Source organism: Phyllostomus discolor, chromosome 1, assembly GCF_004126475.2.
Source record: "Phyllostomus discolor isolate MPI-MPIP mPhyDis1 chromosome 1, mPhyDis1.pri.v3, whole genome shotgun sequence".
Classification (NCBI taxonomy): Eukaryota; Metazoa; Chordata; class Mammalia; order Chiroptera; family Phyllostomidae; genus Phyllostomus; species Phyllostomus discolor.
In genome coordinates, this window is record NC_040903.2 from 181832909 (window position 1) to 181860852 (window position 27944).

Here is a 27944-nt window from a genome sequence, read left to right on the forward strand (position 1 = left end):
TTAGAAAGGAGGGAAGTTTTGTCATCAAACACCTGTCTTTTTGAGTTTCTCCACCATCTCTCTTCCTTAAACACAGTGACTGCAGTGTTTTTCAGATAAGTTGGAAAATGACCAAGGACATGCACACTTCAATCCACTCCTGGCCACTTGCTTGACTCAATGGTTTTCTTGACTTGGTATCATAAACAAAATGATTCCAATTCTGCAGCTTTGTCTAAGCTCATTTCTGGATGTCTGTTCACTCTCGATGTGGGTAGAAATTCCATGGACAAACCTAAGGGTTAAGTACATGTAGATATAACTGTATACATGAAAAGAAACATAATGCAGGAAAGTACGAGGTTTGCCCAATGTACAGGAACTGTAGAAATGGCTGGGTTGATCCCGCGGTTCCTTGGATTGGTTAAACAGCTGCTTCAGTGGTGTTGAATTACTTCCACGGTTGATGTCATTGGGTCTGATAGAATGGAATGAGAGAATTTGGGCAGTTTCCTTTTAGGACTGCTTGATTTGAAGTTAAATCTGTGAGTCAAATTCTGCTGTTTTCTATAAAATGTATAAATATATATATATATATATATATATATATATATATAGGCTTCTTGTCTAATTTATTTCATAAATAATGGCATTAAACAGAAGTTATCTAAAATAGGCTTTCTACGGGATGACACCCAGTTTTGCCATTATAGAAACTGACAAGAGAGGACAAATGAAATGTACCAAAGATTAATGCAGCTATAAAAGTCTGCCAGAAACATTCTAATTTGCTTCTTAAAAGCCCAAATGTTTCGGTGATAATGGGAAGGCAGAAGTGTACATCTTTGCTCTGCCCCAAGGCTAAGCTGCCCAGGGAGTAATAAGAACTGACACCAATGACAAGGACTCAGGTTATTGGAAAAGCCTCTCAGGTGCTTTTCCCGGCACCACAGGCTTTCACTTCGATCCTGTATGGAGATGAGATTTAATGGGGAAAGCTGTGTGTATTTGCCAACCTTGCTGTGCTGTTCTTTGCGGCTTTCTTCTCTTCCAGAGTCTCCGTTTGTTTTGCTTTGTTGCACAAGCAAGTCTACACTTTCTCTTCCCAGAGAGTGTGTGGCTTCCTCTTGGGCTTGTCGGGAACACCCCATCCACCGACCGCATCCTGGCTTTGTAGCATGTTCTCTCTTCTCCCCCCAGAATGAGGTGGAGTCCGAAGCTGTGTGGGGGAACTCGTCTTCTGGTGTCCAGATGTTGTGAGCACTGGTTTTCCAAACCTTTGGACCAGAAGCAGAGAGCACGCATGCAGAGTTGAGGCATATAACCTTCCAGATTTGCTTTTAATCTGTCCCCTGAAGCGATGAGGGCAGAGCATGTTCATTTTAACCTTAGTAATTAATACTCTTCTTCTCCCCCCTTACACAAATCTGTACTTGGCCATAAATGTGACTGGTGTTATTTTGTCTTTTATTGCATGATGTCACTGATCAAATACTCTGGTTGTGTTTTCTTTTTAAATGTGTTCTTGCACTCCTATTAATCTTTTCTCCCCCAAAGATTCCTACCACAGGGCCTCAGATTATTGGTTGTGGTACCACAAAACCGACCAAAGAAGAGGAGTCGGGGTCTAATATCGTTTCACCACTGAGCCTTGCTAAAATGTCAGCTTTTTTTTTTTTGTAAAGCAAATGCCTGAAGTATTCATACAAGTGGTATTAGCAGAACTCTACTCTTTGAACATGGAAAGCCTTTAGTAGCAGTTCCTGCAATGCCCTGAAATCGGTGCTCTCAGAAGAATTCTTGGGCTGACACCCGAAAGGAGCTGGATGAGCAGGCCTGAACCTCAGGGCACAGGCAGAAACACTCTCTCAATAGCTGTGACACAGTAGCTGCTGTTTTGCAGCTGGCAATGGGTTGAGCTTTTTCTCCTTTAAACTTGATGAGTATCCAACTTTATCCTGCAGCAAAACATACGAATGATATGTCGTGAGCCCTTAGATGGGTGTGCTCAGTAAAGGTTCTCTGGTACTTCTGAATTTCTTTAGGGAGTAGGTCTAGAAAATACTGTTAAAATACACCATTAGCAACACACAGGTAGAATATTCCCTGTGTTTGTTCTTAGCACACTGACACACACAGTGTGTATCGCCAGCGTAGAGAAGTGGCCAGGACCTTGTAATTCAGGAAAGAAATTCTAAGTAACATTTTAAAATCATATACAAATGCTACATTCTAAAATCTCTAAATTAGAATCTCTTTTTTAAAAGCTCAGTTGTGCTAGCAATTGGATTGAGTCCTATCACCTGAGCACCTAGAATTTGAAAAATGAACAGAGCACTGGTTTTCCTATGGGAACAGCTTGTCAAGTTGGAAATGGGGAGACTAGCTTAGGAAGAAAACGGTCAAAGTTTCAAACGACATCTATGTGGCTGAGTTCATAAGGTCCTCATGAGGGTGTGGATACCAAGCACGGGTTGGGAACACAGGCTATTGGTTCGATGAAAGAGGATGCCGTTAGAAGTATGGGAACACTTAATGTCCTTATTTAAAAAAATAAAAGTCAGCTTCAACAGTCTAGGCTCTAGAGTCTACAACAAAATGCTAAACCTGGAAACAGCTAGAAGTGCCCAGCAGTAACAATGACAAGTAATGGCTGACTGGATTTGAGGAAATAGGACAACCCTGAAAGGGGTACAGAGAACTTTAAGCCCATGAGGTCCTGGGGGCGCCGCTATTGCCTATGGAAGCCTCACTCAGCGGGGACAGCAGAGCAGCAGTCATCTCTACTTGTTCACTGAGTTCAAGACTCAACTTTTAACAAACAAAACAACTGTAGTCTCATTGCACAATGAGTGGACTCTGAATCTGCCAATTAAAAATGACAGAAAGTGGTATAAATTTAGCAACATTAAATGTATATTTCATTAATTCTAACAGCCTTTGCATACATGTAAAAACCATTGATAGCACAGTATTTTATCTGCTAACAAGGCTGGGCACACATAAGGGTCCTCAGCTCTTCTACAACCCAGTGGCCCACAGCTCACAACCTGGGAATTCCTGAATTATGTTGTCTTTCAGGGGGCTTCCAGTTCTAAAGTGGTATGAATCTATGCTCATAACAATAATTTCTTAAGATTTTATTTTTACTTATTTTTAGAAAGAAGGGAGGGGAGGAGAAAGAGAAGGAGAGAAACATCAATGTGCAGGAGATACATGGATTGGTTGCCTCTCACGCACCCGCAACTTGGGACCTGGCCAGCAACCCAGGCTTGTGCCCTGACTGGGAATCAAAATGGCAACTTTTTGGTTGTCAGGCCAGCACTCAATCCACTGAGCCACACCAGCCAGGGCTCATAACAATAATTTTTAAAGCATAAGTTGCATTCAATGTATGAATTTAAAGAGAGCAGAAAAATATGTAATGTGTCGTTAAAAGACCTCCGTTAAAGTTTGCTAGGGTAGAGTTTGGTGTGAGACTCCAGCTTCGGTTATCTGGACTGTTTGCTTTGGGGACCACTCCCCACCTTCACAGTGAGGTGCAGCACTGAGCCCGACAGTGAGCCAAGGGGAGCGTTGGGCCGCTTTCCCAAGCCATCCTCTTTCCCCCAACCCTGGTCTTTGTCATCTCAGAAGTCAGGGAAAAGTAGTTCTGCCTAATTTTCTTAAAAGAGCTCTAAGTATCCTGAAAAGCTGTTCCCTAAATCTTATTTCACTAATTACAAATCGAGACAGAAGTCAAAGGCGGTCAGAGAAAATGGGAAATAAATAGATTTCCAGGCTCTCAAGAAATTTTACTTAACAGAATCCAGAACCAGGTATCAGATTTTCCTCAAAAAAGGCGTTGAAAGGAGTCACATTAAAGATGCTCAAAGATAAAAGAGAACTTGTAAGGCCTGAGGAGGTTGGAGAAGTTGGCTGGCCCCATGGCGTGGCGGACCTCGCTGCCAGGTTATAAGACCCTCTGTGCTCACATCACTCATCATTTTTAGCTGCTTTTTCATATTTAAGTTAGACTGATTCATCAGTTATCATTTCTTTTTGGTTCATTTGAATTTATAAGTGTCCCCAAAATTACAGTATTCTGCTGACATATACACAAGTGCATGCATATGTGTACATACACATATACATACCTAAAATTTCTTGTAGAGATTTCTAAAAATAGAAGGAATCTTGGATCCATACTGTACATGATGTGAAGTTTCAGCTTTGGTTTTTCCAGAGCAAAAGAGGCACGATTTTGTTCCCTGAGTGGCGTTGAGAATGGTTTTCAATCTGATGAATCCGCCCTGACCCACGCTGCCCCTTCACTCTTATCGTTATATAAAGCCACGAACGGAGTGCGAACATAGGACCTCGGCTCTACTGGAACTTGTTGATTACTAGTCTACACTGAGATTTTTTTTTCAAGTGGACTTAATTCTGCTTGTTAGACTATGACTTTGGAGCAGCTTAGATCGGAATGCAGCGCTGCCTCTGTCAGCTGCAGGGCAGTCCGCACGCGGGAACATTCAAAAGGTCTGCCCCCCCGCCCCCCCCCCCCGTAGTCATCCTGGGGCGGCTAACGCAGCACGGAAAAGCTGCTCAGAGGTGTCTCTTCACTCTCTCTCCCTTCTCCTAGGACAGGGAATTTGTTTATTTATTTTTGCCTGATTATCAGTTAGCCCTCTGTTGTCACCACTTCAGAAGAGTTCTTTTGGTTAAAAAACAGTAGATGTGGAGCAGTGAGGCAACCCTTGAGCCCGTGCCACTGGCCACCTCTGTAGTCCCACAAGCCTGTGGTCTGCTGTTGTGCAATCTTCCTGCCGTGGCATCCAGTGCTCCCTCTGCCACTTCGTGCACTTTACGCCAAACAAACTACTCCAGCACACAACGCAACATTGCAATTGGCTTCAAGGTCACTGTCAGCTCTAGCTGAAGATTTGTCTTCACCCCAAAGTGGGCCTGTTGGCAGGTCACCTGTCACCTGCTTCAGCTTCCTTCCCACAGGTAGACAAACCTAGATTGTCTTGGGACCTCGGTTCTCTTTAAAGAAATCAGGCATTTGCCCAGCATGATGCTCGAAACCCACAGCCCCCTCCGAAGATCACAAGTTGAGTGTGAGACAGTTTCCTTGGTTGCTGTGGGAGGTTGATGCTGAGGGGACATTTCTGAGTTTGGTGCCAGCTGTGGGGGTCTTTATGATTTAGACAGAGAGGGGGACCTTTAGTAGAAAGTCACCGGGAAAAGGCCCTGGGACCTGAGGTATAATTGATCTTTTATTAGAGACAGAGGCCAAGTTCATACCATATCCCCTGTGACTTCCGTCAAACTCAGGAATGTGTGAGGAAATGGGTATAGATTTCAATGAATAAATGCCTATAAATCCCGTTCAATTAGGCAAACACTTAGTCCCATTCTGAGAATCCAGTGGGTTCCTTGGATATTCACAGCTTCCCCTAGGAAGTCCGTCAATAGGCAGGGGTGAGGGTTGGCGGGGCAAGGACCTTAAGAAAACTTTAGATGGAAAGAAGCAAATTGGCTCCATCCAATAATGGCATTCAGTCACCGTGTACACGTGGTGGTATTGTTCATAGCATCCAAAGGACCTTAGCAGTGTTACCACCCGGGGCCATGGATTCAGTTATCACTTCTAACCAGCCCAGGTGCAAAGGGTTTCACCAGCTCCCAGCTGCGTCTCTCTCCCCGGCTGCAAGGCCCATTTCTGTGGCTTTAGGCTCACTCCAGTCCTGGCTATGAAGGGGAACCCCCATGCCCAGTTGGGCCACACCTGACTGGGGCACACACCTGGCTGGCACCATTCAGAGCATTCACCAGATATTCTGAAATTGCTGCAGAGGGAGCAGAGAGCAAAGACGCCTAAGCTGAAATGTTCCAGCACTTGGGTAGCCCTAAAAAAGTCCACCCAAGTTTATATAAATACTTAGACAGGCATGAAATGGATTTTCTGGATGTCTGGCTTTTCTTCCTATTGGCTTCTCTCTTCATTTTTGCTGCTGCTTCCTTTTTATTTATTTTTTTCTTTTCCTACTTTTTCTCCCCTTTTTCTCTTGCTAATTCTGATCCAACCAAGTAGCAATGCATTTTCCAGGGAGCCTTTTAAAATTGTGTCTTCCCGACTTTGTTTAGTGAAAATACAAGCTGTTTCGGCCTGTTAGGATCAAAAAATTTTTTGAATGTTCCCTTTGCATATTTTTAAGTTAGATGATAATTCCTTGCCTTTGATAGATTCTACCCAAATTAGAAGTTTTTCAGATTACAAGTATTAAATTTGGCAGCACCTTTTCCCCTCCCCCCTCTTTTTTTGGGGGGGTGGTTAATAAAGAAGTTTCTAGATCTTCTGTTCATACCCTTTCCTACACAAGGCTGCCCTTCTGGCCACATGAACCGAATGGAAACATTGACCAATAGAGATGTGAGCCCATTGCTCTGAGGGCCTGGTTAATATCGGCTGATCTCAAGCAGCCAACCTGCACCATTACTGCCCTAAACACACCTCCTGACGACACCCAGCCTTTCTTGGCTCTGGTGTTCATCTTTTTAAGTGGAGCAAGGTAACCTGCTGCCCAACCTGTATGTGGGGGTACTGCCCCACCAGAAATGCAGTTTAACAGAAAGCAGACCTTCCTACACAGGGACATCAGGTTTGCTTCCCAAAAACCACAGAAATATTCACGCCAGCAGAGACGCGCTCGTCCGGACTTGGGTGAGCAAACACCTCGCTGGAGCGGACAGAGCCTGAGGTGGAATTTACTGGCTTCCCTGAAAAATGTTTAAAAACGCATGTGGCTCAGTTCCATGTTACTCCTGCCGCAGTCAAAGCACACTGGACCTGTCAGGAGCCAGTGCAGAGAGAATGTTATGAATAGACTTCTTTTGTAAAGTTGTCACTTTACACACCCAGAAAAACCAACCAAGGGCAACGCCGGCTCCCTCGGCGTTGATTTTGGTTAAATCCCTCCCTTGAATGACCTCAATTTAATTTGGCTAGTTATGTGAGTTTTGTTGCTTTTTTCCTAGTTTTCTGGAAAAGAAATTAAAAGAGGGGGCCACGCAGATGTTGCCCACTGTGCGGAAGGGCTGAACATGCTGCTGAAAACCGTTCCCAGCTTACCGCGAGCACCCCACCGGCTTCTGAATGAAAGCCTTGTTACCTGGAAGTGTTTTCAATATAAAGTTTGGCATTAACCTGTGGAACCATGGGGAAGAATCGACCCTTTCACACACAGCTGCCAGTGTTCCGTTCCCTGGGATCCGTGTTAGAATTGGGGCCCTCGCTGAGCCTGCGCCCCCTTCAGAGGTGATAGTCCCCCCAGTTCCTGGTTGGAAGGACTAGTCCACCTCCTTCCAGTTCAGTCCAGCAGGGATCCCCTCCTGGTCAGGAAGTCCACCCTGATGACATGGGTAATGTCAGTTTTTCCGAGTTTGAAAAAATTGTCCAGCACGTTTTTTTTCACCTTTGGCAGATGGCCACTTCGCCAGGCTGTCAACTCTCTCCTGATTTATGGGCCTGCTGCCAGGAATCCTGATTTCTAGCGTTAGGACTAAAACCAGCTCCCAACACACAAAGCCTAAGGTCACGTATGTGGGAGCTATAGGTGTAGCCTCCTTGGAGAAACCCAACCCACCAAGAGGTCCAGACAGGATCCTTTTAATCCAGCCCAAAGGGAAGGACCGGGCCAGGCCTGTAGTCACGCTCTGTGACCACCGATAGCATTGTGAGACAGCTAGTGGATCTCTCAGGGGTATTGTGGGTTCTTCTGTGGCCCAGGGTAAAGGGGGGGGAATAACCTATTTCATTTTATTTTTTTTTTCCAGTTCTCTCAGGCCAGGCACACCACAGCCCTTTGAAACGATCTGTGTCCCTTACCCCACCCATGAATGTGCCAAACCAGCCTCTAGGACATGGATGGATGTCTCATGAGGACTTGCGAGCTAGAGGACCCCAGTGCCTCCCATCCGATCATGCCCCCCTGTCTCCACAAAGCAGTGTAGCCTCTTCAGGAAGTGGTGGGAGTGAACACTTAGAAGATCAGACCACTGCTCGTAACACATTCCAAGAAGAAGGTAGTGGTATGAAAGGTGAGTGACTGGATGAGAAACCACCGGGAAACAGAGTCCCTCCCTTTATCTGGAGTCAGAAGGGTAAAAAGAGAGGGAGTCAGCGAGAGAGAGGGAGCCCACCTCCCACCCCAGGCCCATGCACTGGACCTATCTGCTGCAGAGCTCCAGGGTTGACCCTGGAGGAGAGGGCTCGGGTTCCCCTTCCAGGGCTCCCTGCCAAACCTGGGAAGTGAGAACTAGAGCAAGAGAGGCCAACACCCTGTTTAATTAATTTACTTTTTTAATGCACTGACTCGAGACAGTCAAATGAGCCACAGCCACCGCTGCAGGATCTACTGTTTGCACGTACGCTCCTCAGTCGGCCCTGTTTGTAAAGATGCTGAGCCGCTCCAGCCTTCTCCCTCATTGGCCGTGTGTTGCCGTGGCCAGGGAACCGTCAATAATTTAGCAAAACAAACCACAGGATCTTTTTTTAAACCTTTCTTAATGCAGAACTGTAGTAGTGCTTCCTCTCTCTTTCCCTTTTCCTTTGATATCCAAAGAAACCTTTCAACCCTCTTCTCTGCATCTGTTGAAGAGATATGAAAATACCACTGGGAATATCTGACAGTGTTTTAAGCCTGATAACAGGTTTGCATACAGATGATAAAGGCTTTTTGTGCCGCATAAATAAATGTTCCTACATTGCCCTGTAAATCTACCCTGTTCTAAAGATACTCATCAGGAGACAGAGATTTCCAAATTACCCTTGATAGATTCAAAGAGGATTCGTGTGTTCTGTATTTTTAGACGCCAGTTATTCAAGGGCTGGGAAGTCCTTAGGGAAAGATGCTCATCAGAGACACACTAATAACAATTTGAGAGGGGAAACAATAACCAGTCATGTTTCTGGAGCTCTGGTGCTGGGAGAGGCTCCGACAGCACCCTCTTTGCTGGCATTAACAGTCCTGAGGTTCTGCTGTTTCTGTTCTTTCCCTTGAAAAGGGTCAGTGTTTACATAGGAGGCTCTGTCCCAAGTCCCCTCCCTGCCACGGGAGCCTGGCACAGAGGACGCCCACACCGCCCAGAAAGGTGCCGACTGTGAGAGAGCAGCAGGCTGGAAGTGGAGTGAAGCCGACGTGAAGCCACTTCCCCGGGCAGGCCTTGCCCTGCCCTCTCAAGCTGCTCAGGCCTGTGTCCTCCCTGTCCCACCCCCAACCCCTGGGTCCTGCACTGGGTGCCCAGAGCAAGTGGGATGTGTCCTGGTGACTTCCTCTGGTGACACCAATGGGTCTTTAAAGGTGTTTGCAGGCAGCAAAAACAATGGCTCATTTTGGTATGAAGGGGATGTGTGTCTTCCTTTTCTCTCACAGTTTTTGGGGAAATGTGTCATAATTTTGGAGACTTAGCAAAATTCATTTCTGAGTTTATGCGACATGGTTATGTGCTCAGGCAGCTGAGCCCCAGGTGATGGGTAGAAGGTGAGGCCCAGCTATGCTTTAGGTAAGCCAGCAGGGTATCTGCCACTGGGCGTGGAAGTACCTGAGGGACCAAGGGAGGCAGAGTCAGCCAGTGCCCCGGACTGGCTTCTTTCCAGGCTCAGTGGGGTGTCTGGGTGGCCTGCTTCCAGGAAATTGTATGTGTGGTCCTAACTGGTAACTGTGGGAAGGAGGCCTCGGCCTTTGTGCTGAAGGGTAAGGAAGGTCCAGCGAGGAGGCCGTTCACCAGGATGCAGACCTCTCCCAGGGAGGAATGTTCGTTCCACTGCTCTGGTTATAGGAGGTTTGTTTTCTTCCTTTCTTCCTTTTACTTCTCCTCTTTTCTGTTTTTCTTTCTTTGTTCTTTTCTTTTCTTTTCTTTTCTTTTTTTTTTTTTGGAGCCTTTTGCACACCTTAGATATTCTCTCAAAGTGGGCAAATGTGCGCTGGCAGCAATTTGACGTTCTGAAGTGAGAAATGAGTAGACAGAGCATTTTTAAAGAGAAATGAAAGAAATATTGAATAAATGCCCTATCCCTCCTTTAGACTAAAAGCCAAAATATTCCAGTATTCAAGGAATGTCCTGTATACTGGATGAGTTTCTTTGATTCCTTCCTTTAGAATTGATGAGAGTTGTCTCCTCAGAGCTTCTTCTATTAGAAAATGATGCAGACAAGATCGTATATCCACAACTTTCTTTATCGGCCTGAGCAGTGTGTCCAGAAAACGGGCAATTTGGTGACTGGATGACTCTCTTCTCTGTGTGTCCACCTCCTGCTGACCCACTAAACCGTTCTTCTCCCAAAGAATTAATTGGACTGGGATTTAAAGTATAAAGCCCTCAGCCAATGAAAGGGCAAGACATATTGGAAGGAAGGAGCGAGAGAGACACTGAAGGATGCTGTTTGTCAGAGAGGGGTACTCGCTGCTCTGCTGATGGGCCACAGGGCGGAAACGCCCATGCCCGGAAACGGCAGCATCCCAGAGTCAGGGGCCAGTGTCTGTGACCCTTGGGGACCTGCCCCCAGTGCTGCATTGACGTGTTTGTCTTCTTGGGGTGGCCCCCACTCAGATGACCCCCAGCAGAGTGCCAGAGAAGCAGCCTTGACAAGCCTGTCCCAGGACTGTGTCATTTGAGTGCCCTGTCCAAGAGCAGATGCTGGCTTAAATCTCCAAATTAATTCATACTTTCTGAGAAATGACATATGAAATCCAGTGAAGGGCTTTTAAAAAGAGCCAGCACCTCCTCTCCGATCCACATCTCTTTCTTTCTCGTGACCAGGCCCTTTGGCAGGACTGCCGGCCCTTTTATGCAGTGTGCCGGTCCACCTCGGGACGCCATCATCTGATTGCTGTTTTCCTAACTTAAAAACTCCCCGTTTACGAGGACAACAAGGAATCCATAGTAGAATCTGGAGCTGTTCCAAATCTCCAGGGGATGCATGTCAGCCCTCACCCCGCACCTTGGGAAAAGAATAAAAAGTCACCATAATTGAGTTTAATTTAGTGTGAATTCATCGTTCTTGCCAACAGCTGTGCATACCTTGCTGAAACACTGTGTTCATCCATTTCTTCCTTTTCATCTAGACAGAGTAGCTAGATTTGGCTATGAATTGTCCCTCAGGAATGTGCCTCTTGGGTCAAAAGTGTGAAATGAAGCTCACGGCCCAGCATTCTTGCTCTTTTTCTTTTCTCACAAACATCGATCTTGGCCTTTTTTTGTCTCCACGTCAGCACTCCCTGTCGGGGATTCTCACTGAGTTCTCTCCCAAGTAGACCAGCTCTGCTCTCCGAGGGTCAGCATCATCTGCCTGCTTTGATTTGTTTTTCCTTTTTTAGTAAATACCCGTCCTGAAGGTTTAAGTCAGCTCCGAAGCACAGAGCAGCTGGACCTTGGGGCAGGGACCTCAGAGGAATATCCCAGGCCACGGGAAGAGTGGGATCAGCTACCGAACTAGAAACTGAGGGACAGAAGTGAGGTTCTGAATGGGAATGTGAAAGTTTCCCCCTTTAACATTCCTTGGGCGAGGGGGTACTACTGCTTATACATGTTTGGACTAAATATGCTGGTTGTGGTTTCTAAATTCAGTTGTCCTTGTTCTTTGCGAAAATTTCACCGTGACTTACCCAGGGGAACAATTCCAGACTCTGCGTCTGTACTCAGTCACACTATCTGCCTTGCCCTCAGCATCGCGTGAGGAGGGCCCGCTCTCTCACCTCTTCTCTCGCGCACAGCAGCCAAGAGGGGCATGCAAAGACATTTCCATAATTCCCTAGAGAGAAGAGAAAATATGAGAGCAAAGTCCATTGGTAGAATAAACACTTTTGTCCTCATATTGACATCGTGTCCTCAGAAATGCAGAAACCTAACAATGAAGACTTATGAGAAGGCCGGAGCTGTTGCTGGGTCATGTGGCCATGTTGTATGGGGACAGAGAGGAGGGAAGGAAGATTGATCAACAGGTTTCATCTTTGTCCTCATTCACGCCAGTTGACCTTTTTGAGCACTTGATGAGAGAGGCTTTGGACTAGCTGCTGGGGAGACGGAAGTGAAAGAGATGGTTCCTGCCGCAGTAGACTCACTGTCGCTTGCGAAACAAACAGGTACCTGATGCAGGTGCACAGCTGTGGAAATGTCTTGTCTTGGAGACTTGCCCTGGGTCTGGGCCGGCACCATGGTGGGCCCGAAATCAAGTGGAAGGAAGTCAAGGAATGTTCCCAAAGGAAGAGCAGCCTGGACCTGAGTCCCAGAGCATGATTACAGGTTAGCCAAATGTAGAAGGAGAGGGGAGGACGTTCCACGCAGAGGGAACAGCAAGTGTGGGAGCATGAGACGCGTGGCTACATAGGTCCTGTGGCTTGAACTTTAAGGACACATAGGAAAGGGGTCTGGGGAGGGAAAAGCCAGATGCAAGGCTTCATGAGAGATTTCGGCTTGTATCCTGAGGTTGGTGGAAGCTCTTGAAGGAATCTCAGCAGCAGAACGACCTGTTTGATTTGCATGCTAGAAATGGGACCCTAGCAGTGGTGTGGAGGGTAAATCAGAGTGAGAAGGGGTCAGGGGTTCAGTTGGAGGCCAGCTGAAAGGTGGAAGGTATGTCAGTAATTGAGGAGGAAAACGAAATCGGACCCAGGCAACGGGCAGTGAGAATGCAGACGACAGCAGTGTGTTCTCGGGGTCTTGGTGAAATGAACGTACACTGATGGACTGTAGACAGTGGCAGAGTAGGAGGATCTCAAGATGACACCCAGGTTTCTACCCGGGACATCTGTGTAGCCTGTGGTGTCACCTATAGCAAAGAGTACACAGGAAAAGAAAGAGATTGTGGGGACAGTGTGGGACATTCCAATGGGGGGGTGCCAGCCAGGACCACAGTGGACCATGCTCTTCGCTGGCCCAGCCTTTTTAAGAGCCCTGGCTTCTCTCCTCACCAGCAAAGTTTACATATTGTGCTAATCTGGAGTGACCTTAACGTGGGAGGGCTTCATACCAGATTTCTAGCTACTAAATAAAAGCCACCGCTTTGAGCTCCTCAGAGTGAGACCTTCTCGTAGCAGTTGTCAGTGTGTGAGGGGTAGAGATTGGGGTTCTGTTTGTCTTGACTTGAGCCCCAGCCTCACCGTTACAAGTTAACATTAACTGGGTGTGCCTCGATGCGTGATATCGTGTTAGTACGAAAACATAGATGCACCTGAAACTGTTCCATGTCTGATACTTTTACCAGACATGATGAACGTACAAAAGAACCCTTTGGCTCCAGTAACCATGATAGAAACATGGCAATTAAGAGTGGAGGAGACCTGTGGCGAAAATATGCTCAGTTTGACTTTTCTAAGGAGTCTTTTTTTAGGTGACACTTATGTAAACTTTTTTCCTCCATAGCAAAGGAAATACGTTGCCTATCCTGAAATAGCCATTCTGGGGTTTTGAATTGTTTCTCAATTGCAGACCTTTGAACTTCTGCCTGTCCCAGAATGAGATTAGGAAAATAATTGAGAAGTGTGATATTTGTTAAGAAAAAGGAAACCGTCAGGAGCCTTGTGAACGCATCCTTTCTGAGGGTCGTGAAAGGGAGTGACGGAGTGGGAGTGTCCTAGCGCCGTGTGTGGCTGGGACACTTTTCAGCATGGCTGTCATGGGAACGAGTCACTATTTTCTGAACGTTGTCTTTCTAGGCATTGCCTTGAATTCATGTAACTTAGAGGCCAGGATCTAGTAAATTTGCTTTACTTTCTTTATTCTCAAATGCCAGCGTGTGACCTGCACAGATAGGTCCCAATGGACTCGGATTTATGCTATCTCTTCTTAGATAGGCTGAGAGCCCTGATGTCTTTGAAAGGCAAATCCCCAAGATTCTCCCAAATTCTGAAGGTCCTGAGACTTTTAGGCAGCATTCCTTACCAGGTATGTGACGTGCCCTAAGGACCGTGCCAGTACACAGAGGGCAGCTTTTTGACAGGGAACCCACCCACTATTTAATGATGCAAAAAGCAGGCTGCATATGGAATATCACTCACAAATGTCATAGCTCATGGAAGCTGTGAGGAGAAATTTAGTCCCCCTCTCTGTGTCTAACCCTTGTAAGTGGGCATTTTACCCCAAAATAGGCTGTTTCTGTGCCTTTCAGAACCCACACAGGCTCCCCATGAGCATGCAACTCCTCCTGGAGACCACCAGGGACATGTTCCAAGGTCAAGGAACATGCATACAACTCCACAGGGACCAGAGAGGAAGGCGCCTTATTTCCTATGCTCAGAGACTGGGACAGAACTGGGCTCCTCATTCCGCTCTGGCCTAAACTAAAGAGTCTTCAGTAACCTTGATGGCGTTGCCAGACTTCTGCTCTTCATTTTAGAAAGGAATGTTGTCAACACTGAAGAGTTAGCCCCTTCTCACCCCTCAGCTTGGCTTCCCTCCCCTCTCCCTCACAGACCAAGGCTGCAGCAGTTGTGTCTTGGACCAGAGTTGCCTGAGACTAGCCTGGCTCTCTGTGGCTGATGAGAGTTTCTCTTCCCTCTGCAGGCACCAGGGCCACCACAGGTGAGGCTTCTTGTGGAACACAAGGCTTTTTGTGTTTCTCTCTTCCAGGGATGCCTTACTCCCTGCCTTTTATGTTGCTTCCCATATGGGCCTTTCAGCAATATTGATCCCATCCTTGTCTCTTGTGGGGCTTCCTTGTTGGTGGGGCAGGTGCTGTGTGGCCTGCTGACCTGGCTGGTGTTTGCGGCCGTCCCCGCAGCAGGCATGCGAGGAGAGCAGCTGGAGCTCTAACAGAGCCCGGCTCCGAGTGAGCTGTTGCAGGCACCACAGAGCCTCTATGTGGCTGACTTGGCCCAGCTCGAAAAGGGAAGTGGCAGTCAGCATAATTGGAAACTTGATCCCATTGGGAAACACCAGCAGGTAAATACACAGCACATAAAAGATGAGTGTAGCACTATCGTCAGAAATAGCCACGAGGAGATAAACCACTACGGACTGCAGAAAAGTCTAGAAGGGGCTTCCTGAAGGGTGGACACTGAGGTGTGGGGCCCCAGTGTCCGCACATGGATGGCAGTGCTTTCTTCTAGAAACCTCCTGCCCTGTGGCCTTCTCAGTTTTCTTCAGGGGCTCCTCTTCCCACACCTGCCCCTAGAAGCCGGCCCTCCCAGGCTCGCCCAGCTCCCCTCCATGTCATGCTCTCTCCCTGAGTGATCTCCCCCACTTTCACACTGAAATAACCGCCTTGTGCTCCTGGCCAGGAAAACGCTTCTCTGACGCAGACCTCTCTCCAGAGGTCTCGAGCAGGTGGCGTCTCCGCCTGAATGACCCAAGCGCAGCGACCCTCAGCTGCTCTGCATGGAACTCCCCATCTCTCTCTCCTCTCCCCAAGCCTGCTGCTCCCCAGAATTGTCTGTCTCTGCTGTTATTTCCTGTCTCACCAAACCTGAATCTGAAGAGCCATCCTAATTAGGCTCTTTCTCTCTCTTGCTCCCTATTCTTCCCTGCTCTTCAAGTACTGCCAGCTTACTTCCTTCCTTTCTCCTGGGTCACCGCCCTCCAAGCCCGCTCCAAGGGCTTGCGTTCACCTCCTGACTCCACTCTCACCGTCCTCCAGTCCAGCCTTCCCACCGACAGTCATCATCCTTCTAACAGACTCGGACGGAGCCTCCACTGCTCAGATTTCAGCAGCTTCTCGTCATCCACAAGATGAGGCCTACTCTCCTTTTCTGGCACTACAGATGTCAATCATCTGACCCCCGGCTATTTGCCCCACCTTGTGTCTCGCCATTCTCTGTCACCCGCCCAAGCATTTGCTTCGCCCTGATGCTCCCTCGCCCGTGTGCTTCGTTTATATGCTGTTCCTACTTCCCGCAGTGGCTTCCCCAGTAGGTCTGCCCAGTGACTCCAGTTTTGCTGCTACTGGGAAGCTATCTCTCTCTCCCCAAGCAAAGTTTCATGCCCTCCTAGAATTTTGAGTAGACTTAGTGCTTGTCCTGCAGTTATTATAATTTTTTTCTCCAGATTTAAAGTTCCTTGGCGGCAAAGTTCTTTGATGACTCCACAGAGCCTGGCCCCCACACTAGGCATTCAGTCAATGTGGAGTGAGTAAATACCAGGGTGCCCACACCTGGCAAGGAGGTCATCCAGCATCTAGCAGAACTTCTTTATCTTTCACACTGTGGAAGGGAGGGACTTTCTAGTCTGGGGTCTCCACGGGCATGTCCATCAGAAGCAGCCTAGATGAAGCTAAATGGCAGTGTGCTGGCCAGATGTGGAGCCCTGGAGACCTGCGCGCTTTCAGTTACGTATCAGCTCCTCCTGGGAGACACCCCTGCTTCCGCCCTGCTTGTCTGTGTCCACCAACCGTAGCCACAGCTTTGCAGAATGAAAAAGGGAGGTCTGAGGTTACATTAGGTGGTTCTCAGCTTTGCATCCAACCATGTGGCATCTGGACCACAGGAAAGGACCTGATTTTTAGTTAGAACTCATTTCCAGCCAACATCTTACAGCACCTAGCATCCAAATCATTGGCATTCCTGACTTGAGAGGAGTCAAACAGGGAAGGTGCTCAGTTCTCCGGTTTGTTACCCTTTTAACAGTGCTTCCTTTTCATCCTTGGCAAAGGAAGGTAGGTGCCTCACCGCCAGCCAGGGAGAGAAGGTTAGTAGGCTATTTCTTGAGAACTGGGATTTCCTCCTCTTTGTTCATCAGTCCGAGCTGCAGGAAGGGAGAGCTCTCTAAGCCCATGGCACCGAGCGTGGAGATGCTTGCAGTGCAGGCAGAGTCCACCGGTACCGCTTCAAAGACGATAGAGCCAAGAAGAGCCTACATTTCCCATGAACATGTCCAGAAAGAACGCTTCAGGAAGGCCTAATTCTCCATGCTCTGGAGTTGTGGAGGGACCCTTTCTAGGAACACAAGTCCCAAGGACCTACCTGTGCACTAAATGGGTGAGGCAGGCTTTTCCTTCCCTCTCACCAGGGGAATTCTGGCTGTCACATACCATATTTTTTGGACCATAAGATGCACCTAGGTTTTAGAGGAGGAAAATAGGGAAAAAAATTGAAACAAAAATGTGTTTCAATTTTTTGTAAATTGAAATGTAAATGTAAATGTAAACAGAATTCAACGGCAGCATTAACAACCATTAATCCTCCCAAATTTGGTGGGCGGGGGGGAGTGCCTTAGGTCCAAAAAATATGGTACTTTTATAGAGAGGAGCTAGCACTGATTGAACTGAGACTTGCCAAGTCAAGACTTACATCCCACTGTGTCTGACTCAAAATCCTACAATATCACCTTGGCTTATAAAGCACCCAGTTTGCAACATGATTTAGTAGCTTGGGGTTCTGTTTGTTTAATCATCAGTGGGTTTTGCATGATTAAGCTATAGGGCACCTGGTGAAAGTTTGGCCAATGAGGTTGTTCCATACTCTCTTGTGGTGAACGGTGGCCCAGTGTGGCGCTGGGTCCCCCAGACTCCTCTGAATCATGATCACTGAGTTTCCTGATCAGTGACCTGGGGCTTTTCAGAGATATAAATAGCAAACGAGAAACCTGGTAACAAAGCAGCAACATGTCGTTGGCCTGAAAGCAGGAGCTGTATTCGTTTGCTGGTCTGTCTGCAGAAGTATGTGCACTGTTTTAACAGCAGCAAATATATGGTGGAGAATGAAGTCTGGTCGAGTAGCTGCAGGATATTGCAGGAGGGAAGGCAGCTTTCGGGCTGGCTTGTCCTGGACTCGAGATCCAGTCGCGGTTTGAGCTGAGGAGGGTGTAAGGGGTTGGTACTGTGTGCCTGGGGGAGACCTGTCTCTTTGTGGTTGATGATGGTTCCGGAGGGACCCCACTTGTTGCAGTAGAATGAAGGGCTCCAAGCACAGAATCAAGTATTTCTTGCCTGAGATCACTGAATCTGTCCTTAAAATGCCTGGACCTCCAAGTCTATTTCTCCAGAAATTCTCCATCTATGGCCTTCACATCACTGCAGATCACAAAGTAACCTCACCAGGCCCCCCTCCCCTCCTATATCTTTGAGTTTCAGAGATCAACCCACACCCACATTCCCCAAGCCCAGGCTTGGTTCACCTAAGCGGGGGCAGGGCCTGATTTCAGAGTAGCCAGGCCTCTCTTCACTCAGCCCCAGCTAACTGTTCTAAATGCTGAAAACACTGGAAGGTTTCCACTTATTTTGGAGTGTTTGTGGTCTCTGTCAGTGCCTCAGAATAAAGCATTTAGCCATAGACAGGATCTGGCAATCATCATGGTTAGTAACGGAGAATACTTTACAGAAAGCATGAGTAACCTTGACCAAAGCTTCAGTGTTGCCAAGTACTTTGCAGTCACTGTTTCTTCAGCCCTCCTACTGGTGGGCTGTTTGGTCCTCATTCTGAAAAAAGTTGATACAATGTAGGAAAAGGCTGGGGCTCAAGAGGCCTGGTTCTAGTCCCACATTTCACCACATAATCCGTGATCTAGAATTAATGACTTAATTTTGCCACCTGTAGGATGAGTCAGGGGTGGGGGGAAATGATCTAGAGACTTCTCACTTCGTTTTGGTTGTACTTAGTTATTAGCAAGGTAATAATTCTGTGGATTTTCAATACAGTTACTATTTAATTTTCCTGACTCTAGAATCCCAAAGTTGGGGCTTATTTCAGGTGTGTTTTGGAATTTCCACTATCCTATGATCTAGCCAATTTCTGGACATTTCAAATCCTGATATAAATGTCATTGACATTAAAGGCAAATGTCAGAGACACATCCAGGTACATTCCATAGTGCGGAGAAACGGTCCACAGACACACACACACACAGTAGAGAGATGGCCTTGGAGTCCAGGATGCCCCATTTCCATGACAGTAAAGGAAGGAAGGGGTAAGATCAGGCTAAGAATGACAGCGACTACTCCACCCGTGTCTGGGGGAGGGGCGTCTATAGCTGCCTGGTGTTCCTTTCATTGGGGAAGTGGCAGAAACAGCATGTGGAGCTCTGCACTGAACCTGGAAAGAAATTATCTTGAGGATGAAGACTCCTCATATGTAGTTTTAACATTGTATATCACTTCTTTCCAAATCAGCGAGGAAGTAGTCTAGAGGTAAGGCAGTGGTTCCTTGCCATTTGGGGTGGGGGGGCCATGAACCATTTTGGAAATCTAGCAGAACCCGTGGACATTTCTCTGCCAGAAAACTACCTACTATGTTCACAAATTGGGATATAACTTCAGGGAATCCCTATGTGCCCTGAAGCCCATGCACCCCAAGTCAACAACCCCCTGGTCTAACACGGATTAAGGGAGCTCTCCAGAGCTAGACCGAGAAGGTCAGGGCTAGATCCAGACTGTAAGCCCATAATTTGCTACCAAAATTAAACAAGTAGTAACATGAAGGTTTTTTTTTTCTTTTTTCCCTCTGACCATCACCCTCTTTTTCTGTCTCTGTTCCCACATCTGTTGTCATCTCTTCTCGTGCCCTCTCAATTTCTCTCCCCACCTCTTGCACATCTCGAACCACAGATGTTCCAGCCTGGCTGAAGAGCCTCCGCCTGCACAAGTACGCTGCCCTGTTCTCCCAGATGACCTACGAGGAAATGATGGCCCTCACTGAGTGCCAGCTGGAGGCTCAGGTATGTGCCTCAGAGGACTGTCCCCTGAGAAGAAAACTATCCACCTGTATCCCAGGTGGAACCTGAAGTTCCAGTCCAAGACAGACCTTATCTGTACTCATACCTACTGGTAGCTTGTCTTTGTGGACTTGCCAGGTGCTGACCAGCATTGCATGGTGAGTAAGGCTCCGTTCTTGCCTTCAGGGCCCAGTAGGAAATGGAAGACAGGCAGATGACCACCAGGCAGATGATGGTGAAATGGGGTATTGTGAAACCAGCTTAACGTAGGTGCACTCACTAAATTCAAGGGTGCATGGGAGGAATCAGTGGCATCTCCTTGAAACAGAACATTCGACCAAGACCTCACAGAAGCCATGTCATGTGTTTGCATTCCTTCCCTCCTCCTCCTCCCCTCTGCCCGACGAGGGCTTGCTTGTTTGGGGAATGACAGAAGGATTGGTTGTCTATTGCCCAGTCTGGTTACAGATGAGCTATGTTCTAGTAATTACTGAGCAGACGCACCAGGTCATGCCGAAAACCTTTCCCAACACTTGTACAAAAACACGTTCAGACTGGTCTTAGTTGAGATCGGAGTAAGTTGTACGATATTTTTTTTCCCCTCTAACCACCTCTGATAACAAGGGACAGTTATTGAGATGGCATTAGCCCAGGTCTCAGATCTCATTTCCCTTCTGCGTCCCATAAAGGACAAGGTTCCTCCTTTCTTCTAAGGCACCTCGCCCCAAGTGTGGCTTCCAAAGGCCAGGAAAGTCCACAGCACCCCCGAAGCGATGCGTGCTTCCCAGCATGCTGTGCTCCAGTGAGTAGGTCTGACTGATGTCTTTGTTGCCCTTGTTTAAAATGCCATTTGCATGTTTTAAATTGACCTCCGTTTCCTTTGAGGAGTGATTTAGAAGAATTAATGGTCTGAACAGGCTAATAGTGTTTCCCCTGCAGGAAGAGGATATGGTACCATTCGGGGCAGAGCTGGGCTGGACACACACCTCCCCGCAGACCGCCGGGCTCCCGGTGCTCGCTCACCCTCAGTCAGCCTCTGCCGCCCTGGCCGAGCCCCAGCCCGGGACACCAGACAAAACCCGAGTCACCGCACATTCTCAGAGAGTGACACGCACTAACTTCAATGTCCTGACCCTTCTCCCACTGCCTTTTCCATCTCGACTGCTCCTCGGGATCCCAGGAATTGATGGGAACTGATTCTGAGAGCATGCTTGTCTTTGAGTCATAGTTGAGGGAGAAAATCGAAGTCATCAGTTGTTCAGCTTCAGAAAAAAACAAGAAATAACTGACACCGAAGGGGCAATGCCAGAGGCCAGCACTTTGCGAGTAGTTCCATCCACATTAGCCCAAAGTCAAGGCCAAACAGAAATGTGCCCCCAGTGATTCAGCTGGAGAGTGAGTTCAGGTGTCACTGCACGACTTAATTTTTCTGAGTAAAGGAGATACAGCTGATGTTCCCACCTTTCCCTTTTTTAAGAGGAATTCAGTGAACGGTTGCGAGAAGTGTGTATTAGAGACCTGATCTCAGAAGGGCCCTTCTGTTTGGAAATTTGCAGTGTGTACAGTTAACAAGTGTTGAACTGCATCCTTAAGCTCGTCGTTGCTACACAATTAAGATAAAATCCACAGCCCTGTGTGTGAATCCTCATCACTTACCTGAAATGACCACTGAGTTACAGGTTTAAGGGTTTTTTGTGGAGGCCAAAGGGGAGTTGGGCACTGACGAAGACCACCTGTGTGTGGAGACACCAGGTGAGAGCCGTATTGGGCTCCACGTCTCGAGACGGGGAACAGGAAAGACTGGGGAAAACCACGCGTGTCTGTGCGGGGTTGGAGCCTTCGGGGGACCTGGGAGGGGCTGGGATGGTAAAACGGGGAGAAGAGAAGTGTATGACCTAAAAATGGTCTGTTAAGACTATGAGGAAATTTCATGCTGGGTGGGCTGATTGGCTGTTCTAGCTGTCACTCTCTCCCCTAAAGTGTGTGGCAAAAGACACAGACACACAGGCAACCAAATGCAGGTGGAATGTTTAGTAAGAAGAGGGTTGTAACAATAGCTACTAAAGAGAGACAAATAGATATTTTCTCCTAGTCTGCAAACATATGGAAACAAAGCAAACAGTAAAATACGAAAGAGCCTCCAAGAGTCTCTAAGCTGATTCTTAAAAATATTTTTAAATGCAACTTTTATTTAATTACAGAATGTTACCAAAGGCGCAAGACACAAAATTGTCATCAGTATTCAGAAGCTTAAAGAAAGACAAAACCTCCTGAAGTCTTTGGAAAGGGTAAGTTATTCCCAGCTGAGAGAAAATTTCTCCCTTCATCTTGGGAAGCTGGACCAGGGACATTGTGCAGTTGAAAAGTGAGTGCCATTGGCAGGCCTTGGCGTGTGCACACTGTGTCTTTAACAAAGGAAGAAAAAAACAAAATGACTCTGAAGCGAAGCTTCCTGGTTATTCATGCTCCTCTGTAAGGTGCCTGTGAACTGTCCCGCCACCCCGCCCAGGCAGCCTGCGGCGCCAACCCAGAGCACTGAAGAAGTGCTATCTAATCAGTTCTTGTGTCCTTCCTGCTGCCTCAGGACAGGTGTAGAGATTAGAGGCTGAATCTTGACAAAACAGTGCAGGGAATGTGCAGAGCTGCTCCGTCCCTGTCCTCCGCCCAGGGAAGGGTTGCGTTTTGAGAAAAGCACCCCCCCCCCAGAGGCCAGCACCGACAGGGGTGCTCCAGGGTCACCAGAGGGATCAGAATCACCGGGCAGACGGGCACAGGGGCTCTCCGGAGAGCAATTTCACACTTGAACGTAACAACAGAATGGGTCCCTGTGACTCTAATGGGAACCATCTCAAAAATGCCAAATGCTGAAAAAGAGTTTATTCCAGTGTTAAAAGCAGTTATCAGCTGCCACTGTCCCTCTTTGGGTGCTGCCTAAACACATTCTCGTCCTATCTTTGTATCCGGACATCACTCTGGCGGCGATGTCATTTTTAGGACTTGGTGACTTTGTGATTTCATCTAAGGTCCAAAGGAGAGCAGGCCTCGGTCCACACCCAGCGAGCGCGTTCCACCTCCGTCCCAGAGTCTGGACTCTCGGCCCTGCTGCTGGGGGTGGTGGGAGTGGCGGGTGGGAAGCTCTGCAGGCCCAGCCCCGCTGCCTGCCGGGCTTGGTGGCCACCTCCTGAGCTGTCCCAGGGTGCTTTGGGAAGGGAGGAGAGTGCTGGGGCGGGTAGGGCCGAAGCAAGTTTTGTGAGCACATAAACATTTTAATGCAGTGGGAGGGGTTTTTTTAACTTTTAACAAAAATGTGTATGTAATTTTACATGACATAGTTCTATTTAATGCATGGTACATAAAATATGAAGTAATATATTTATAAAATATGTATGTATACTTTATAAGAAAGGTTGCTTTTAAAACCTCTGGATGGACAGACAGAAGCTTACTCACATGCACACCCATAGTGAAAGGCCCGTTCACAATTAATTTATCACAAATGGCAGTGACCTGTCCAAGTGAACTTTAGGTTATTATTGTTGCTCATAATTTTATGCTAACTGCCTTACCAAGCAGTTTGTTCAACAGAGTGAGTATTGCCATTTCTAATACAAGAAACCGTTCTCTTTGGGGGAACATTGAAAAGGCCAGTTTTCACCTTACCCAGTAGGGAGCACAGAAAACATTTTGCATAAGGATTCGATTGCTACGTATCCTGGTGAAAGAGCGCGTTTACCCCCACCCTGTATTCCTGGAGCAGCCGTCAGGAGGCCATTCCTATCCCGTCAGCGAGGACATGCTCGCCTGAGAGACAGAGATGGAGCCGCCATGAGCCATGCTCTTTGCGGTCTTGGGCCGAATCAGCGTGTGGGGACACGGGGCCCCAAGGCCGCATGGGCGGCCCTGACATGCCCAACTTCCCGTCCAACCTTTGATAAGTCAGGGACATTTTCTGTATCCCAGATTTCATGCCTAGAACAACAGTGACTCTGCAAAACCCCTTTCTCCCTGGTTCACTGGGATGGGAGTGTTGGGGAAAATGGCAGCGCGATGCAAAGCCCAAGAGCAGCCAGTGAGCGGGGGAAAGCCATGAACGGTGTATTCGGTGTAACTTCTCTGAGGAGGAGAGCTGGTGTCTGTGAGACCGTCATGCTGAGCTTGCTTCAGAACACCCAAGTTCAGACTTCTGTGTGTCTGTCCCCTCAGGAACCCATGGCCTCAGAGTGGGGATGAACCTCTCCTCAGCATCCACTGAGGACTTGGCCCCTGGCTCTGTTCTCCCTTCTCTGGGACCTGGGTTTCCCCTGCTCTTCAAGGGCAAGGCTTGTCCTTAAACGTTTGCTACTTAGGCCACCAGGACAGACAAAGATCAGCCATTTCTGTGGCGTTCCAGACACCCTTAGCTGATTATGCTGTTGGAAATGCTGTCACCCCGCCCTGCCTCTGAGCATTCTGACCTCACATAGAACCTGGAGATTTCTAAGGAGATAGCTGGGCTCCCGCCCGAAGCCACTGTTGATAAGGTCTGTGTCCAGAGGTCTGCCTCCAGAGCTGTTCCACTCAGTTACTGAACTCTGACCAGCAGCTGCCTTGGGCTAGGTTTACCCCACCACTGGAGGCTAATTGTGAGTAATACGTGCCAAGTAACACGGGGTTCCAGGCCTCGGGACCTCGGGGCTGATTGTGTCAGATAGACACGTAGCCAGCACTCTCACAACCAGGTGTGACACAGTCATCTCCAAGCCATCTCCCCTGGATGGGGACCTCTTCCTGGGTTGGAGCACACCAACTGCAGTGGTGAGGAGACCACCCAGGAAGGAGTCCGTGCTGGCTGGAGGACATGTTAGGAGCCTGCAGCCAGTCTTGGTGGGCCCTTGAGCCAAAGTGGGGGGTTTAAGGGTGAAGGATCAGAAAAGTCATTTAGCAGGAGTTCAGGCATGGGGAGGGGACTTGGGCCTGGATACCATGCATTTGGGAACAAAAAATATAGGAGGAGCTCCTCATGTGGCAGACACAGAGTTCAGTGTGATGGGTTGAGCCTGAGGCCCCTGTGGGACAGCCAGATGGGGACGGCCAGTCGGGGCCAGAGGAGCAAGTCTAGGGTTCACCGGGGTCTGAGAGACTCAGTGTGGGTCACTGGTGTGCACACGGTTGTCCGTCCCCCCAGGAGGGTGTGGAATGTCAAGAGCTGAGGACAGACCCTGAGGAACACCACAAGATAGGGAAGAAACAAATAACAAATGAGCCCGCCCGAGGGTCCGAGCAAGTTTGAAAGAGGGAGTCTCACTGGGTGCCGTGGCTGTGTCACATATGATGAGGACTGAACACTGCCCCCTGGAAGTGGCCATCGGGAGGCCACCAGTAGCCGTGACAGGAAGGGTTTCAGGGAGCTGGGAGACGACCAAAGGGAAACCCACGAGCTGCAGAGTGTGAACGGGCGGGGAGGCCATGGGGTAAGGACGCGTAGACTTCTCAAGGTATTTGGTGGGAAAGGAAAGAGATTAGAATGATCCCTGGGGGCAGATTTTTCAACATTTATCTTTAACAATAAAATGTTTCTGCACGCTTTTACACACTCACCATCCTCTTCAGCTGTCTCCCAAACTGTAAAGCGGAACCATACTCTGAGCCAGAGAGCCCTGCGTGGCAAAGGACACATGCACACTCACACCCTCACACTCTCTGTCACGTTCCTGCAGCTCCCTGTCCTGGCAGTGCACTCACACTCTATGGGCCCCAGCCACTGACTGTAAGCTTCTTAGGGCCAGGATTCTGTTGTGTTTGTTTTTAGATCCCCAGTGCCTAACAGCACCTGACCCCTAGTGGGGCTCGGTGGATATCTGAATGAATGACAGAGAATGGATTTAAGCAGATGCGGGAGTCCCATCTATTGTGTGGAAGTCCACTTCTTCGCACACAAAGACAAGGATGGGGCTGTGGACAGTTACCTAAGTGTCCGGGACACTGGCTGCTGCTGTCTCCCAGATGATTTGCATCTTATTGCTATTAAATGCCCTGTGAAAGGCTTACCCACCCTTCCTTAAAGACCCAAAAGAGCCGGGCCAGGAAGGCTGCGACTGTCCGGCTTGTCCACCCAGAGCTGCGCCCACCCATCCTTCCTGTTACCTGTTCTCACGTGCGCTGCTCAGCCAGGCATGTTAGTGAGCACACAGCCTCCCTCTTGCCTTCTTGTGTGTCATGCAGGGTCGTACTTATGGTATGGATATGAGGACCCATAGAGTCTTGGGTTGAGCCCCTATTTTTGTCAACATGGAGAATTAATTCCAACAGCCAGTCAGAGCACCGGATTGCATCCCACTGGGTGGTTTCCTACTTTCCTTCTCAGCTGGGTGCTTGGTGTTGAGCTCTGGAACTCATTCTGAAGGGTCAGGAACGTGACCTGATGGTCTCGGTGCCCGCCGTGGAAGCTGGCAGTTGAGTGTTATCGTTGAGTCGGTGGCTTGAAGTCTATGGGGGAAACAGAACAGAACTCTGCATGATTCCTGATTCAGTTCTGTTTTCCAAAAGCATCCAACATTGTTCATTATGTTTATGGTTTCCCTTTTGGTGTGGTTGTCCCCAGTAGAATAAAATAAGATTTGAACTTATGGTATGTTTCTTGCTTGAAGGAGCTCAGCTCGTAGCAAAATCAAACTCTCCTTCCCCATCACTGAGTAAGCCTACAGCAGCCTTCTTGCCACTGGACAAGAGCAAGCGAGGCTTTGGTGGCGGTTGATAGTGTCACAGCACATATTTGCTTGCCTCCGTGGCAGGTGCCATGTGGGATGGCACAGCGAGGTGCATGCAATCGCCCAGATGGGCTGCCCTCTGCCTCATGGGGAAGCTTCACCTCTTCTCTCCTCTCCTTTCCCTCCTTGGTTAGGAGCTGGGCAAGGAGGTCAGAATCCCCCACACCCCAGGTGCTGGTTGGGAGGTTGGCAGTAACTGGAGGACCTCAAGGCAGGAGTCCAGTTGGCACACAGTTGGGTCAGAAAAGGCAGCAGGTGCTCTCCTGGCATGGGTCGGCTAGCCTTCCTCCATGTGCCCTGCCCTGAACCAGATTACCAAATCCAAAGTCAAAGGAGCAGCCACATGACAGTACCAGACTCTGGGAAAGGGCCAGCACGGTCTGGGCAGCAGGAAAACTGGGAATGATCAGGAGCGCCCCACCTCACGCATCAGGCTTGCCAGCACGGGCTGTGGGTGGTCTCCCCATGGCCACATCTGCCAGGTTTAGAAAGAAAAATGTGCTCTCTCCCTTCAAGAAGGCCTAACAGTGGCCCTGGCCAGGATTGAGGTAATTTTGGTGGCTACTTAGCATATCCCTTCCCTCAGAACCCCTGGGTGCCAACTAGGCGAAGGTACAATTCAGGCTCTGCTTCCAACTCCCTGGACAAAGCAGGATCCCGCCAATGACGGAGCAGAGCTCTTGGTGTTCCGCTGCCCAGAACTGAAACACATCGGTGCAAGGCTGCCGTCCTCAGGTTTCCCCTCACTAACTGATTGATTAGAAAGCCTGGGCACAGAAATGATCGCATTCCTCATGCTTGTGTTCCCTGACATCATCAAGCAATTTTTCTTGGTAAGAGAGGATCCTAGCAATGGACTGGTACTCATGCTTCTACAGTCATGCCCTCACTATGCTGGGCTCTCAGAGGTTTAAACCTCCCTTAGCAGTCAGGGCCCAGGGCGAGGGCTTGCTGTGTGCACATTGGGCAGTGCTGTGGCCGGGGACTGGGCCCACCCACCGTGCAGGGAAGACCCCTGCTCCAGTCCCAACCTCCAACCACAGGTGTCTGAGCCTGTTCTGTGCCTCTGTGAGCAACTGCACGAAGGTAAATGCCTGTCAGGATCAACTTCCACTCCTTTTTCTAATATGTAATGCCCAGTATATCAAATTACACGTGCACAAGGATCTCATTTATAAAGTTGTATATATAGTGTATGCAGTTACATACATCATAATGCACGTCTTTCTTACACGTCTCTCTCCCTAGAATGATTCATGTAGAACACGTCATGCCCCTGTGACAAACCTTCCCTGGCCTCCCATTCATTTAGAAGACATGCCTGCGTCCCTGCCTCCGCCTGCAGGCCTCCACACCCAGGCCCACGTGGCTCCTCGGGTCCCATCTCTCACCCTCCTCCCCTCACCCACCCTGCTTTCCTGCGGGCCCCCCTGCTGCTCCTCTCCCTCTGAGGGCATGCCCCACCCTCCGTGCCTTCCCCTTCGCCAAGGCCTCTGCCTGGAGCACTTTCTCCCAGGACCCTCATGCCCAGGCTCCTGTGGGTTCCTGCCCCAGTGTCACCCCTCCGAGAGCCTCCCCTCACAGCACCTCAGC

At 48.6% G+C, this 27944-nt stretch overlaps 1 protein-coding gene across 2 annotated transcripts in view; it reads left to right on the top strand.

Moving 5' to 3' along the window:
- Positions 1 to 27944, top strand: part of SAMD4A (sterile alpha motif domain containing 4A) — a 205091-nt gene that overhangs the window by 146209 nt on the left and 30938 nt on the right. The window contains exons 4-6 of one of the 2 annotated variants that reach the window (XM_028507348.2): positions 7801 to 8064; positions 19499 to 19608; positions 21807 to 21893. In XM_028507348.2, coding sequence (XP_028363149.1) covers positions 7801 to 8064; positions 19499 to 19608; positions 21807 to 21893 — 461 coding nt within the window. The remainder of the gene's footprint in view (positions 1 to 7800; positions 8065 to 19498; positions 19609 to 21806; positions 21894 to 27944) is intronic. The other variant, XM_028507351.2, reaches the window with a different exon arrangement.